The sequence below is a fragment of the Macrosteles quadrilineatus genome, unplaced genomic scaffold (genome assembly GCF_028750875.1).
Source record: "Macrosteles quadrilineatus isolate MER2022 unplaced genomic scaffold, UCM_ALF_1.0 Scaffold_3__2_contigs__length_128488019, whole genome shotgun sequence".
In the NCBI taxonomy this organism is placed as follows: Eukaryota; Metazoa; Arthropoda; class Insecta; order Hemiptera; family Cicadellidae; genus Macrosteles; species Macrosteles quadrilineatus.
In genome coordinates this window covers 69,334,017-69,350,366 of record NW_026542596.1, presented here as the reverse complement: position 1 = coordinate 69,350,366, position 16,350 = coordinate 69,334,017, and the positions used below count along the sequence as shown (strand labels likewise).

The following is a 16,350-nucleotide window of genomic DNA, read 5'->3' as shown; positions in this document are numbered from 1 at the left end:
TGGATTAATTCAATATTAATCGCTGTCAACAGAAATCAGGGAACGATATCAGCACACTATGTCAGTGGTTCAATTTTACATTTATTTAGTTTTTTCATTGATAACTTGAATATACGAATAAAAAGCGGTGCTGCATTTAGGGTACTTGTTTTGACCAAATTATGCCAAATTAACACGACCGGAGCCGTCCCTTAGTTGGAACTTCTCCGCGATCGAGATAATATCATGAATATCTCCAGTGATCACAATTACATCATTACTGTCCCCTGCAACCATTACAAACTGAAAACTTCAATTTTTGTTTTAAAAAAATGGATTCCAACCTTTGGTTCCCAGGTTCTGGGTTCTAATCCCGCCAATCACCAAAGGCTTGTAGGTATGTGATGTGATAATGACCTTTTAGGCTAGAGTCTAGTGCACTAGGATGTAGTTTAACCTGAGTTGTCGTATCTGCCAGTGGCCGAGTAGTCGGGGAGGCACCCCCACAGTGAGACAAAAGCGGTGCTCTTGTAGATGCAGCCTGGCGGGGCCTGGACTGACCTTGGCTCTGGGCGGGGCGGATGATATCTGCACAAGCCACTGTTCATCTGTAACATGGAGTAATCTGATAGGCCTCTTGTAGACAAAAAGGAAACATGAGATCTATTATTTCAATTATGAATGTAAAACACTATCAACTTGATTTTTGAATGTCATGTTCTTTGTGTGAGTGAGTTAGCCAGAGGACTTAAGTCTCTATTAGATATTAAGATTAAAATTTAAATGTTACAACTTGAGATGCTGATATTGGGTAATTATTATTGTATCAGTAGCCCACATACTTATAGAATTTTTAAACGTAACCAAATGCAAACATTGTGGATTGAATATGACTTTGGTTAATTTTGATTCACAGAGAAAGTTATTTAGAGTGTTCCTTTTGTTTCACATGATTAGATTACAAATGATGATACAATTGAATATTTAAGAGGAACCACAGGATAGCGAGTAGGCACTTTATTAGAACTAGGTACTATGTTAGAACTAAAAAAAGTTGTAAAGGATTGAACTAGATTTTATTTATAAGTAATATGAGATATCAGAACTGGAACCTCCCGGGAACAATCTCTGACCTGTTCAATAATCTTCTTCCTCGACGAATTCAAGAAAATTGTGTATTTCACAGTAAATGCATTGAAAAATTTACAGAATCTTGTATGGAAACAAAAATGTTTGCAAAAAATTAAAAACCGACAAGACAGGAATACCATTTCTTCTCAAAACCCCTCCTTGAAAAAAGGGTCATATTCCATGAAATTTTTGGAACTGGTTTTTTCCAGTAAAGAATTCATAAAACTCCCAGGGTCACACTTTTTTTGGTTTGGTTTTTGAAAATAGCATAATAGAGTACAGAAAACCACATTTTTGAAAGTACCGGAATGGGAACATCTATGCGTTGCATATCTGTAGGCCTGGGAATGTTCTACACAAATAGTTATTCTGCAAAAATTATAATGCCATTGAAAATAATTTTCTTATTTACTAATTTATATTAAGGAGTTTTCCAAATGTTGATACCACAAACACAACAGGAGACAAAAATGCATAATCTTCAAATATAAACAGAAAACACCCTGTTATAATGCACGCATGATTTATCTGAAGACAGGTTATTGAGCTCTAACTAGAAAAACCAAACCATAAATAAACAAAAGATACAGTAAGAGTGTATGATTCACTACCTTCACCCAAATTGTTAGCTATCTTGACCTGCCATTGGATGAGTCTTTCTCTAGTGTCAAAGGCTAGAACTACGGTTACATCTTGACAAATGATAGCGATCGTGTTGGACTCTTTGTCCAGCGTAAAACCTGCAAAACAAAACAAGCATTCTTTAAAGTACCTACATAACATAAAATGAACAGTAATCTGGGTTTGGTTAAGTACAGTTTTTGAGTGAAGTTGGTTAGTGTTTGGATGACTGGATTCACACTTTATAAAATCACCAAAGGCTTTTGTCTACATTCTACATGATGAACTAGACTCTTACAAGAAAAAACCTTTTCTAGACGACTCTTCCAATAAATTTAATTAATGATTGGTAATAAAAACATAATACATTTAAATTAACATTACATTTGGGTAAATTAATAAATTGAAATAGAGATTTTGAGTATAATCTTGTTAAAATATGCGTTAACAAAATGATTAGTTTTTACCTTTTTCCTTGACTATTTTAAAACCAGAAGTCGCTTTATGGATTGAGCTCGATGATTAAAAACAGATAAGTCAGCCGATGGAAGTAGGTGTATGAATAGTAATAATAATAGAAAATTGTTAAATAATTACCGGAGTAAACTCCCAGAAAATGTTGAAGGGAGAGGGAGGCTTTGGTCTGGCCTTGCTTGTAGCGGTCTTTGCTGTCTCGATACAACTGCAAGTGAAGGCAATCTGAAACAAAGCCATCTTAATTAAATACGTACTGTGCAATATAAATATGGGAAAGATTTCATTTTTAGAGGGTATCTAGTTTTCCTATGCTTAATTAACCACCAGAAAAATAATAATACGAAATCATTCCACATTCCAACCTGTTTTTTTCAAGATTGATTATGTTCATGAAAGTAAGAAAGATTTCAAACAGTAAAAAAAAATAGTACATCACTAGAAACAAAAACCTGTACAGTTATCCTATATTCAAAAAAGTTCTTTATGTGATGTGGCCTAGAGGTCTAAAGCTATACAATCATTTGCCGAGTAAACTTATCAAACAATAATATATTTATAGTAATAAAAAAAAAAAAAAATAAATAGGTTGTGTACTACATTTTTGGTATTTAAAATGATACATTTACTCTTAACTACGTTATAACAGCTACGTTGCTACTAAATCATGTGGTTTATTAGCTACTTCATTTTTAGTTAATTAGCTAGTAGTGGGGTTTTTTAAATAACTTTTAAGAGGGATTGTAAAATATTATATTTGTAAATTGCTCATTCTTTCTGTAGAGATCAAAATGCTGCACTCTTTAACAAACCCTGTTCCCAAAAAGAAAAGGAAGGAAAACTTCACCAATTATACCAATTAGTTATCAGAAGATTCAATTAAGAGAGAAAATAATATAAGAGATGTCTCTGAAGCAAAGTTGACGTTTATTAACTGAACTTGTCATCAAAACCATTCAATAGCAAGGCTTTTAAGTTTCAAGACTGCTAAAGATATCCTCCCACACTTCTTTTTGATAACATAAAATATTATTGGTAAAATCTTGAACTTTTAAAAAAAAATCCAAACTATTTTGGTGGGATCTTATTAAAGCAGACTCGTAAATTTGGCGAAGGTATAGTGAACATAATTGAATGAGTTTGGTTTAATAAATTGACTTGTTATCATTTTTAGACCATGGAGTGAAGAAAACTAAAAACTTAACAGCAGTAAAAGAATGAGGTAATATATAAAGGATTTTTCCAAACCATTCTTTTAAACAATCCCATATTCAATTTGTGAATTTCGCTTTTTTGATGGCGAGTTTACACTATCTAACAAATTATTAAGGATATTCTCCATCACGACGATTGAAAACTAAGTTTTTGGGACTGGAATCTGAACCCTAAAAATATTGTTTTATTTTTATTTTATTATAACGTAATCTGTTAGATAATCCCACAACCTACATTCAGATTGGGAATCAAAGATTAAATTTGTTAGTGAATGTGGGGGGGGGGGGGACGTAAACAGAGGGGGGAGGGAGTAGAAGCCTAAGGGTAGTCATCAACCGCCCTCACTGATTTGTTAGGTTTTGTCAGACCCAAAGTCGCGTTGTCCAGCCTCAATCAACAGAAATGTGTTTAGTTGATCACAAAAACTCTCCCATTGGTGTGATGATGGTGAGGCAACTTCAGAACATGGAATGAGTATTATTGAATTATAAACTGAAAACACGAGTATTAAATTCAAACTCTGCATATAAGTTGTTTTATATTGCATTTTAACCATTTTTTACTGTGCAATAAAGATTTTAAGATTTTTGTAATGTAAAAAAATAAAAGGTTCAAGCTGTGTTATAAAGAGTTGTTTATGAAATGGAGAAGCTGTTATTTTGTTAGGATCTCTCTTATAAAAAATAACTTAGAAATAAAAAAAAAACAATAACAGAGCTTAACTAAAAAAATAACAAAAAAACAGGCAACTGTTAACTTTATTGTAAACAAAAGGAACAGCGATGGGAAGCTCTCAATGTATTGTGGGGACATTTCTATGTCGTGTGACATCAAAATAAGCCTTTGAAAATATTAAAATTCAAATTCAAGCAAAGATTTCTGGAGGGTTCTGTGCAGAGGAAACAAAATTTGACAAACAGGTCAACACATCATTGTTGTATGTTTAATACGGAGCTATCGTGAAGAGCCCTGGGACAGAGTTAGTTCTAAGTTGATGTTGAATCTAGAATAAGACATTATTAAACTTCCCTAAACATTATTAACGATTTCCCAAAGTTTCATAGCAATCAAACTAATGGATTGGTAATACATAACATATATGTAGACACACTTAAACTGCTTTAACAGATTTATATTGACGACTTTCAATTCTGTTAGCATTCAGTGTGTAATGAGCTCAAGAGCTCTGTTACAGCTCATTGATAATAAATATACTGTAACAAGGTTGTTTATCAGCTAGTCATTCTGTGCAATCACAATCCTACTATCGTACTAATCGTACTTCGTACTATATTATATATATAATATTATAAATGAGAAAGTTTGGATGTATGGATGTATGGATGTATGGATGTATGTTTGTGACAAGTGAACGCGAAAAATACTGGTCGGATTGGGCTGAAATTTGGCATGATGATAGCTCACATTCCCGATTAACATATAGGCATATTCTTATTTCAAAAATCCTTTCGGGCTCCGCCCCAGTGGCTCTGGAGTTTCCCATGTTAACCTTATGAGAAATGGAATTATTGAATCTTAACAGCTGTTTCAATTAAACAAGTTGGTTCTGTTCTATGATGTTCAATAGCATTAAAGTTACAAGGATTACCAACAGGGTGCAGCACTATTATTTCTTTTACATTTATGACAACAGCTAATTTGCAACCAAAAGGTGAGTGAGCGTAGCGAACGAACTTCAACCTGGAGGCGAGTTAGCGTAGCGAACAAGCTAACCTGAAGGCAAGTGAGCGCAGCGAACGAGCTCCAACCTAAAGGTGAGTGAGCGTAGCGAACAAACTTCAACCAGGACGTGATTGAGCCACGCGAACGAGATAATCTTGAAAATTAAGAAGTTAAACGGGGCAAAGCCCGCGGGTACAGCTAGTTTATTCATAAAAAATTAAATGATACTTTTCAAATATCAATGCAGTAGTTTCCATCTCAACAAATGTAATTCAAACAACCCAATAACCATGACTTTTTGTTTTCAACAATTCCTTTCGTTCACTAAACTTACTTACTTACTTACTTACTTACTTACTCCCTCGACGTCGTTGACCAGCTCTTGCTGGATAGACTGAGTCAAAATAAAAATAATAATAATATATATATACATATTTACAAGTTTGGCAGCAGGTTAGACGCAAATTTTATAAAACTCATCTAAGGAGTACAAGGGTCTTGCCAGTAGCCACTCCCTCAGTTCGTTTTTGAAAACTGAGGCCTCAAGGTTTTTAAAGTACAGTGGCAGTCGGTTGTACATCCTAATTGCCAACATAGGAAAGCTGTCCTTTTTTTGTTTAGTCTGCAGAAAGGGATATCAAGGTTGGATTTTGACCTTGTATTGTGATCATGTTGGTCTTCTCTCAATGCAAGACTAGAGATGTTGGTCCTTACGTTGTTTAGGGTGATTAGAATGTACTGGCTGTATGTAAATGTAAACGACTGATTAGCACCACAATATTGTTCGAGGCATTTGTAAATTTACAATAGCATTTTACCCAAGTAATTAAACTAGTAAGAAATTAATACAACATATAATTAAGCATGGCCAAAAACGTCTAAGGGATTTATTTAAAATAGGAATTGTTGTTCAACACAATACGCTGTTCGTCAACAACAGTGGTTGCCTGAAGGCCTTAAACCTGTTGTTTTGTTTTATTTGCAATGACAACGAAACACAAACAACCTTTGTTTTGGCTTTAGAAGTTGTCAAATGACAGCCTAGTCTGTAAACCAAAACTAAACAAAGATTTGGTCTGTCAATTACATTACATTTTATTTTGAAACATAAACGGTATTGAATACACTACAGCATAGTAAGATTCAAATTATAGGCTCAATGGGGTCGCTTGATCACAAGCTTTAAAATTGCACCTCAATCGTAAAAATGGGTTAAATAGGGAGGACAATAAAGGATTTTACTGATTGACAAAAAATAAATTTTTTGTCTGTTATTACAAGACAGATTGATTAGGAGATCGAGAGCAATTTTTTATATTAATCTCATTTATTAATTAAAGAGTTACACAACAAGTCTTGTCCTGTTACTTTAAAATAGTTAATGTAAATTCATATCAAAGATTCGAAAATTTGGACGAGAACATTCAAAGGTAGCGTATATATTATTGCAATTAACTTTAACACATCTGCAGTGGGGAAGGCAGAAATATTCTGCCGCAAGGCAAATATTTTCTTCGCTAGTGCGTTGGATGAATTTTTAAACAGTTCGGTAAGTTTTGTAATAAATTATTTATTCTAATAGAAATTGAAGATGTTGTTTGTAAGCTAGTAGATATAATAGGACAATATGACCCCACTTTCGGCGTTTTAGAGGCACTTTTAGGGCACTTTTTATAGGGGGAAAATGAGAAAAAAATGGAAGAGCTTTTTTTGGCCACTTTTTTTAAAGACCCAGCTCTCGACCTATACACCCCTATATAAATTTTCTACTTTTGTTAATACTAAAAATCACGTCTGGAATATGGCTCATTTTTTGGCCACTTTTTTAAAAGACCTGGATCTCGTCCAATACAAGCCTATATAAATGTTCAAACTCTATTAAAATTTCAAATCCACATCCATTCCCATGTATATTTTCAAAATCATGTGAGGTTTGTGCGTGAACTCGGGCATGCTCCCGGCTTATGACGTGCTCCCTTGGACATCCTTAGTGGAAATCCATGAGTTCTGGCTACTTGGGAACCCAAGCCATTTGACATACAACGAATCACCTTTTTTCCTAATTATCTTCTCTACCAAATACATGTCCTTATACTTGGTCTTTAACAACTCCTCTGTATAGAAGCCTCCCCTGATTATATTGCCATTTTCATCTTTCAAGATATAAGTCACAGGCTTTGTATTCTTAACTTCTGCTATTGTAAATAGTTCCCCTGTCCAATTTGGAGTATAACCTTTACTAAAAACATGTTTATACTTGGAAATCCTTACGCTATCACCTACCTTATATCTTGGCTTTTTAACTTGCTCTACTTTAGAAGTCAACCTCTCATGTACATATTTACTATTCTTAACATTTACTTGGTTAGGCTTCATTCCTATAGATCTATGCACTTTATTATTATATTTTCGAATTAACTTTGGAAGTAAATCCAACCATTTATAACTCCCCTGAGCACTAAATTCCCTATATAACCAATTCTTTAAAGTTCTCTGAAACCTCTCCACAATTGCAGCCTTAGTTGTAGAAAATGTGTGATAGTGATTAATATTTAATTTTTTCATTAGTTTGCTAAAATATTGATTAAAAAATTCTTTTCCATTGTCAGATTGAATGTTTTTAATCCCCTTTGGTAGAATGGTTTTAATGGCTTCTGTAACCACTAACCCTGTCTTATTCTTTAGTGGAGCAGCATAAGCTTTTTTAGAAAATGTATCTATTAAAGTTAAAATATATTTATTGCCAGAATTTTCTCTAGCATAGTTTTGCATATCAATTAAATCTATTTGTACGGTTTCATTTATACCTAATACTTTGAAAGACCTTCTAATGAAATTCTTTCTTGCAGGTTTATGAAGTTCGTATGCAATTTCATTCATTTTTTATAACATCATCCTTTCCTGTAACTCTAAATACATCACCATTAGCCCCAATCAATAGATTATCTTCCATTCTTTTAAATACATAGTTTTCTGGTATATATGGTCTATTATCTATATACTTAAATCCACTCAAAGATGTGGGGTCAGCAACTAATAAATCAGGATTATATTCCATCAAATTAAATTTTTTTTCTCCATATACAAATTTTGATCCATCATAATGCATAGATTGTGACATTAGACAAATATCATCCAAATGTTCCCCCTCTGGTAGATTTCTTATGAATTGTTTTTTGGCATCCCAACATTTTTCTTTTTTATCAAAAGTTATAGTCTGTTCTTTTATAACACAGTCAGTGTCATCAATGGCAGGTTTAACACGTACTAACCTTTTACTATTAAAACTCCAATAGCCTGCTTCCATTTTTGGAACTTGTGAAACATTCACAGCATCTTTACTATCTGTACCTTCCATCAAATTACTAATTTTCTGTTTCTTCGCATTCCAAACACCATTCTCTGATTCTAAAAATTCATAATTATTATTGTCTTGTACAAATTTACCATCTTCTTTTCGTATTAAAGTCTGTTGTAAAGTGGGCACATCATCTAAACTTTCACCCTTTTCCACATTAGTAATTTTCCGTTTTTTAGCATTCCAATTTTTATTCTTGGATTCTAAAAACTCATATTTAGTTTTACCTTGTAAGAAGACATCACCTTTTCTAGTTAATGTCTGTCCCAAAGTTGATACATCATCTACAAACTCCCCATCTTTAACATTACCAAGTTTACGGTTTAAACCATTCCAACTATCGTCTTGTAAATTTAAAGTAGGTTCACTACTAGCCCTGGGTTCTGCAGGCTTATTATATGGATTATATAAACGATAAAATTTATCTATAAACATATTTTTATTTAATAAATAATTCCACTTTCTCTCAATTCCTCAATAATGGAATCTATTTCATTATCCACTCCTGAGTTACCGGCTTGGCGACTTAGCCAAAGAAGTCTTAACCTATCTACAAGCTCATTAGGATCATCCCAATAAATATAGTCTATTTTCTTACCAGTCACTTGTCTCAAACCTTCACCAACAGATTTAAAAAGAGGTTTAATTATATTAAGATATTTAGTATGTCTATTACTTGAAATTGGTGCACCATCTTTGTAACTCTTTAAATGTCCATTTGTAGCTTCCAAAATTTCTTTATAATTTTGCAAATCAGCCGGAGTATAATCCTCAGGTTCTTTTAAAGTTAACAATTTCCACAAACCTTTTGTCCCCTTGTAGGTTTTATTTGCAATTGTAACATCATCATTGGCAATATCAACTTCCTTATTTCCAATAAAAAAATTATTTGCTTCTCGTCTAATACCATATGTAGTGTCTGTCATACTACTTTTACTGAGGTAATTTCCTAAATAGTCTGATGCTAAAAGACCAAAATCTAATTTCTGTGGAGTAGATTGTTGTAATGGTTGTAATCTTGGTATTATTGGTATTCTAGATGGAGTCATTGGGAGAATCTCCATTCGAGGCCTCTCTGTTTTGGCGATTTTTTTTAATTCTTGTAATGGCTCTATTAAAGGTTGGAATGTTTGGAACCTCTCTTCAGCCTCTAGAAACTTGCCACGTTTTAAAGCTCTATATTTCTCTCGTATTTGATTTGCAGAGTCAACCAATTCTTGTTGAATGTTTTTCATCTTTTATTTACATTTTATTTATCTCATTTGACAAAGGATTGTACTCAAACACTTTATCATGTATTATCAAACAATATGCAGATGTATTTGCTGGCACATTTTCTGCAGTTTCAATCTCTAATTTAATATCAACAATTCCTTCCTTCACAGTTTCGTTCTGTCTAGAACAGTCTATTACAATTAGTGGATATTTCTTCATAAACTCAGCCCTACTAATCATAGGATCTGGGATAGTATTATAGTAAGTCTCTCTAAACCTCATAAACATCTCATAAGCTTTAGAGACATCTCCATTTTCAAAGTCGAGATTTAAATCACTATAAGGATAATATTCAGAGTTTAGAAATACTTTGAGATTTTTTAACTTACAGTGATCAAATTCATCAGTTCTTTTTCGTGCACTATTATCCCTAGCTGTTTGGAAACCAAATATAATATACCTAGGCTTCTCCAAACTTGAAGATGTCTTTACTGACCATGTATGTCTTGTAGTATTGGGATATGATGGAAGTTCATGCAACTCTAAGCTTCTAAATGCAATTTGCAAATTTTTATTTTGCAGTAACATCTTTTGTAATTGTAACTTCTCCCCATCTGATGGTATCACATGTGGCATTACCCATTGAATTGAGTTAAGTGTAATTTTAGGAATTGTATCAGCAGCCCCACTGGCTGGAGCACTAGTGGTTGTTAATATACAATTCAAATCATTTTTGGATCTTTTCAACACCAATTCTTGTTTGACATTTACTAATACCTTATTAAAATCCTCGAACACACCCATTAACAGCTCTAATGGCAAACATGTACTAAACTTGCCACCTTTATGGAACTCTTTTAAATTCGTGTCAGAATCAAATGCCACATTTGACAATTTAGTAGTTTTATTGTAAGAGCTCAATATTTTCATAAGACTAGAAATTCCTGGGTTTCTTACAATGTCTATTTCTTTACCTGCGACTTCATATCTAATTTCATCAAATAAGAACGCAAATGCATTATTTATAAAATGACCTTTATCATGATTTTCAATTTCTCCCTTAATATACAGATAACTCCTACATGGGAGAGTTAGCAAATCTTGATTATTAATACATATTCGAATTTCATCAGAATTATTTATTGCCAAAGTGTTGTGGGGAACATAGGAGTGATTTGTAATTTTAACCACACTATCGTCGAATTGGGATTTCCCTGTAACGTCTAGAAAATCTTCCATTTTTATTAATAGAAAATTTTAACTTTAGTCCTATTGATCGTAGGAACCTAGCATTTTGTACACTTATAGATAAATTCTTATAAATTCTCATATCTTTTTTATATGACAAGTAATTGTAGTTTCTTCTCCATTAAAGTCAATTGCCTTGTCATGCTGATCGGCAAATGTAATACTGACAACATCTAAACTTCTCTTATTTACAGGAAAATATATAATATTTCTTGGAACTTCAATAATTTTGTAGCCAGGAGGAGCTTCTGGATAAAAGCTATGTATGGTGTGTGATTTGTTTCCGTTTAAATAGGACCCGTTTGCAATATTACATTTTACTCTAATCACATTTACATTATTAATGTTTATTTTATTTGTAGATTCAAACTGAACACCAGGAGTAGAAACACCTTTAAATCCCAATAAAACAGACCCTAAACATGGTTTTGTAAAATCAAACACGTGGCTAGAAAGTAATGTCGCTTTCATAGTTTTATTATTAGCTGTAAGGAAAAAGTCTGGGATTTGCTTTTGAATTTCCTTTGCAAGCTCAACCACCTCATATGTTCCTTCAGAAATTTCTATTGTAACTGGAGCTTTGTGGTCATAATAGAAAACATCATCACCTTCTTCAATGGTTAATTTGTTGCCTTTAAGTTGATTTAATTTTGGAATAAGCCCTTTGAATAAAAGTTTGACTTTAGTATTAATTAATGCTTCTCCATTCTTATGTATTATAACTTTAAGTTTACCATCTAATAACTGGTTTAAATCATCAACTAAGATCTCTCCCTTTGGTAATGTTTTTTTCTCTACTTTGTAATATGTTAAAGTATTAAGTGGTTTTTTTACATTAAATATAGAATTATAACTTTGAAAATCTACTAATCCAATTACATAATCATCATTTAATTCTATGGGAGGAAAGAACACTGACTTTAGCTCTGGCTCTGTACCCGAAAATGTTATAGTAAATGAATCCATTTTTATAAACAAAAATTTTTTATGAATGATAAACATAAAATTCCACAAATAGAACTATTTAAATCTTGTATTTGATCGGTTGTATAGAATATTTTATGTCCCTCAAAATATTTAATTACTTCTTTTGGAGGTTGGATTCCAAATGGGTCAAAATAAATTACAATATCTTTATTTTTACGATATGCTGTCCAATGTGTGCCAGATGAACTGTCTAAATTAACTATTCCGCACTCTTTTACTTTTGGTGTTAGATTTTTTAGCTCGTTTTTTAGGTACACCCCCCGGAAGTGAGGCACGTCTTTTGCGGCCTCTAACAGCTGGTAGTTGTCCATCTTTTTTATTAAATTTTAATCCCATTCCCATTTTTGCTTTTGCCTTCATCAAATTTGTCACCGCATAAGCTGCAGCTCTTTCAGCAAGATTTGCGTCATTTGCCGTTACTCTAGTCCAAGCTAAGTCTGCTAATCTCATGTCTGCTTTGTTCCGAGCAGCAGTATCGGGATTATTCATGTAGAATATGTCATGCTCTTTACAATAAGAGTCTAGCTTATTTTTTGGAGGTACATTTTTGGCTAAATTTTGACGTATATTCGTTCCAGGTCCACAGTACCGATATGATGGTATGTGAAGTGAAAATGGAAGATTATTTATAAGAGTATTCAATAACCCTCGACCCCTGTAAGGCTTTAAGAATAAACCTTTGCCCTTTTTACATGTTTTCTTATTATTTTTCACCATTTTTATTATATAAAAAATGTCTTTTATTCAACAAAAACATAAATTTAAAATAGTACATACTAAGGAAAATATACCAAAGAAGTTGGGTCTATTTCCTACCAATATTCGATGTGTTATTTGTGGTCCAAGTGGAAGTGGGAAGACGGTTGTAATTTACAATTTAATTGTGAAAAAGGAAGGATTAAAATTTACAAACTTATATTTAATATCTAAATCTTTAGAACAAGAAAAATATAAAAAAATAATTGAAATATTTAGTTTGTGTGACGAAGTGAAATTACACACGTTTACTGACTGTGAAATCACACCAAATGATGTAAAATCACAGTCAGTTGTTGTATTTGATGACATAAATAGTCAAAATATTACACAATTTTTTTCAATGGGTCGACATAAAAATATTAACTGTTTTTACTTGTGTCAATCTTACAGCAAAGTACATAAACATTTACGTGATAATGTAAATTTCCTAATATTATTTAAACAAGATGATTTAAATTTAAAACATGTATATAACAATCATGTTGGTAATGACTTTTCATTTAACCAATTTAGAAATCTCTGTCATCAATGTTGGGATAAAACTAAATATGGCTTTTTTGTAATAGACAAAGAAAGGTCAAAGAATAATGGCAAATATAGATTTATGTTTGATCAATTTTATAATGACCAAACGCAAGAGTATTGATGCCATCTTCCAGAATAAACCTCTTGTCATCGTCAAACGATAGTACTTTCTTATTCATAGTTAAGGTTTGAAGATGATGATTTGTAGATTTAATTCTTGTCACATTTTCATAATAATCTTGCCCAGTTGCAAGACAGTTTAAATAATGTTGATGTCTGAGGAGATGTTTAACTGTAGCACCATCAGCTCCTTTAGCTTTTTTGACCTCTAAAGCTTGCTTGTCTTCTTCATATAACCATTTTAGAGGAATATAAGAATATAACTTTGGTCTTAAACCACAATATTCATACATAATATGACCATCTAATTCGTCTTTAAACTTGCCAGTGACTTTTTTATTTTTATCAGAGTATAAGAAATGGTCTTTACTATATCCAGAGGTATCAAAAAAGTGCAAGTCACATTCTATTTCCTTGTAAAAGTCCTCTGTAACTATAGAATACATTAAAGAATCTGTATCTGTCATAAGAAATCTTTTGTTCTTAAATTTTGACATATAATTATAGTGGAAATCATACATTATTACTTTACTGATATCTAAAATGGTCATTCCTAAATATATCGGCTTATTAAACTTTACAACTAATTTATTTAAATGTATAGCATGTAAATTGTTATCGAACTTTTTGCTACAGTCGAACCTTGGATTAGTGACATATTTAGTTAATAGTGACTCATCCTTGAGATATATATCACGAAACTTGCGTTGGTTCATAATTGTTCGACCAAAGAGACTATTATTTAACAATTTGTAAAAGTCTTTTTCAAAATCATTTTCAGCACATTTGCGTTTTTCAATATTAAAATTAATATAGGGCGCAAGCCATTTAGACTGTCTAAATTTTAAAATTCTATGGTATTTTGTAACAATCAAACCCAATTCTTCATATTTTTGTAATGCTTTATAATGTAAAATATATTTAGTTTTGTCATTTAAATTAGGTATTAATTTGCCATTCATTTTCTCAGGTGCTAATGGATAGTCATTATGTAAATCATGTAAGCTTTTATCATATTTTAAATCAACTTCTAAAATGTATCCAAACTCATCATTTTGATTGTTTTTGTATATTTTGTAGTCTATCTCATTCGTCCAACGAAATCCATCCACGGGTAGTGTCTCACACATAGCTGTGGAGTATAGCGAGTTACAATCTAAATATACTAAATACACACTCTCTTGTTTGGGGTCATAATGTTCACCCATATATCTATTATTGGCTTTAGCGTAACGTGTGGAAATCATACTGACTCCTCCTCTGATTGCACTTTCTATGAACAAATGCATGTCAATATCTTGAAATAATTGTAATTTTATGCCAGTCATTCTAAGACAGGCTTCCCATGTTAGTCCTGGAAGTGAATACATGTGTACGGGGTCAAGTTTGTAATCCTTTAAACACAGGTCTCTAAATGTCTCAAACACATCAGCCAGTAGCAATACATCTGTTTTAAGATATAAATCATGATATTCTTGTAAATTATGTATATTAAAATGGGTCCAGATATGTTTTGCATGTTCATATTCGATGGGAGAGATATGTTCTTTAGTTAAAGTACTGTAAAATTTTTCAATTGGAGGTAGAGACTCTGCAAACTTATCTGGTCCTGTCATATATTCATAGGGAAATACGCCTTTGCGTTGTAGTAGTGGATTGTCTATAAATCTAAATGTATTTAAATTGGAAGCTAATTTGTATAATGGAAGGGACAGAAAGTTATAGGAATCTAAAAATACTAAATCATCAACAGAGAATGAAATGTACTTTTCCATATCTTTGGCTATGCAATTTAATTTACGATTATATTTTCCCAAGTGTTGCATTATTAAATGTCCATCGTAATTTTTCAAGTTATGGAAGAATACTGGTATTTTCTTTGTTACTTTATAGTTTAAATTACAATCATTGTGGGCAGCTCCACGGTATTGGCCATTTGAATGACAATGTTCTCGTACCCTATCAAAATATAGAGGCTTTTCACAAATATGACAATGTGTTGAGTTTTGGAAAGATGCCTCTTGCTCAGGAGTCATTACAAGGGGAATATATATCGCCATTTGACTTTTAATAAAATCATAAGTCTCAAATAATCTTTCAAAAAACACATCCATAACATTTGCACCACTATATAACTCTTCAGAAATAATCTTAGAATCTTTTACTACGACAAATGCAAATCCCGATGGAATATGTATATTGGAGTTTATAAAGCACTCAAAATCAGCATAAATCACAAATGGGGCTTTAAGTTGATATTTATAATTTTTAAATTGTAATGTATCTTGTTTAGACATTTCCACTCTTTGTGCATCAAAGTTCTTACAATATGTTATATGACGTTCTAATTTATCTTTGGTGTAAAAATGTTGTAAACAAAACTTGCAAAAATACTTCTTGTGGTCTTGTTTCGTAGACCGTAGCATTAACCTATCAAAATCACGAATTAAACAGTAATGTGATTTACGACCTTGTAGTAATAATAATAGATCTATGTGAGCATTACTATTCAGTTTGGTTCTTCTTAATGGATATATAAATTTTTGGTCTTCAACTCCAAATACATTAACACTTATATTATTTTGTCTTTCAAATTTATCTATATCAGATATTTTAACAGGATACTTTATGTTTGTCATATTTAACTGATTTTCATAGGGTGCATATTTCGATACCCTTTCAGCATGTTTAGCATTCCTTGGATGTAAAGCTGCTAAAATTGACCAAAGGAAGCATTTATTATCAGCATTCTTTATATTTAAAACTGCTTTTGTCAATTTAATACTTTTTGGTGTGGGGATATATGACTTTGGAGTTAGGGGCTTATACTTGTAAACGTGCAACTGCCAATATTTAGTATGGTCATAAATCCATCCACTGCCTTCGGCTTGATATTTGTGTATGGAAGCGTCAATCTTTAAAAGAGCATTTTCAATTTGAGGCTTTAAATCTCTCTTCTCAATGGTTAAGGTAGTAAGGCTTCTAAAATCTGCAATACATTCTTTCTCATTAACTAATTTTCCATTTTGATCTAT

The 16,350-nt window shown here is 32.2% G+C and overlaps 1 protein-coding gene across 1 annotated transcript in view; it reads right to left on the bottom strand.

The window, feature by feature from the left end:
- The window catches only part of LOC128989284 (uncharacterized), a 192,895-nt gene that overhangs the window by 18,731 nt on the left and 157,814 nt on the right, over positions 1–16,350 (bottom strand). Inside the window, exons 3-5 of the mRNA XM_054411163.1 lie at positions 2,329–2,430; positions 1,722–1,850; positions 437–587 (exon numbers count right to left, since the gene is read on the bottom strand). Of these exons, the coding sequence (XP_054267138.1) occupies positions 437–587; positions 1,722–1,850; positions 2,329–2,430 (382 nt within the window). The remainder of the gene's footprint in view (positions 1–436; positions 588–1,721; positions 1,851–2,328; positions 2,431–16,350) is intronic.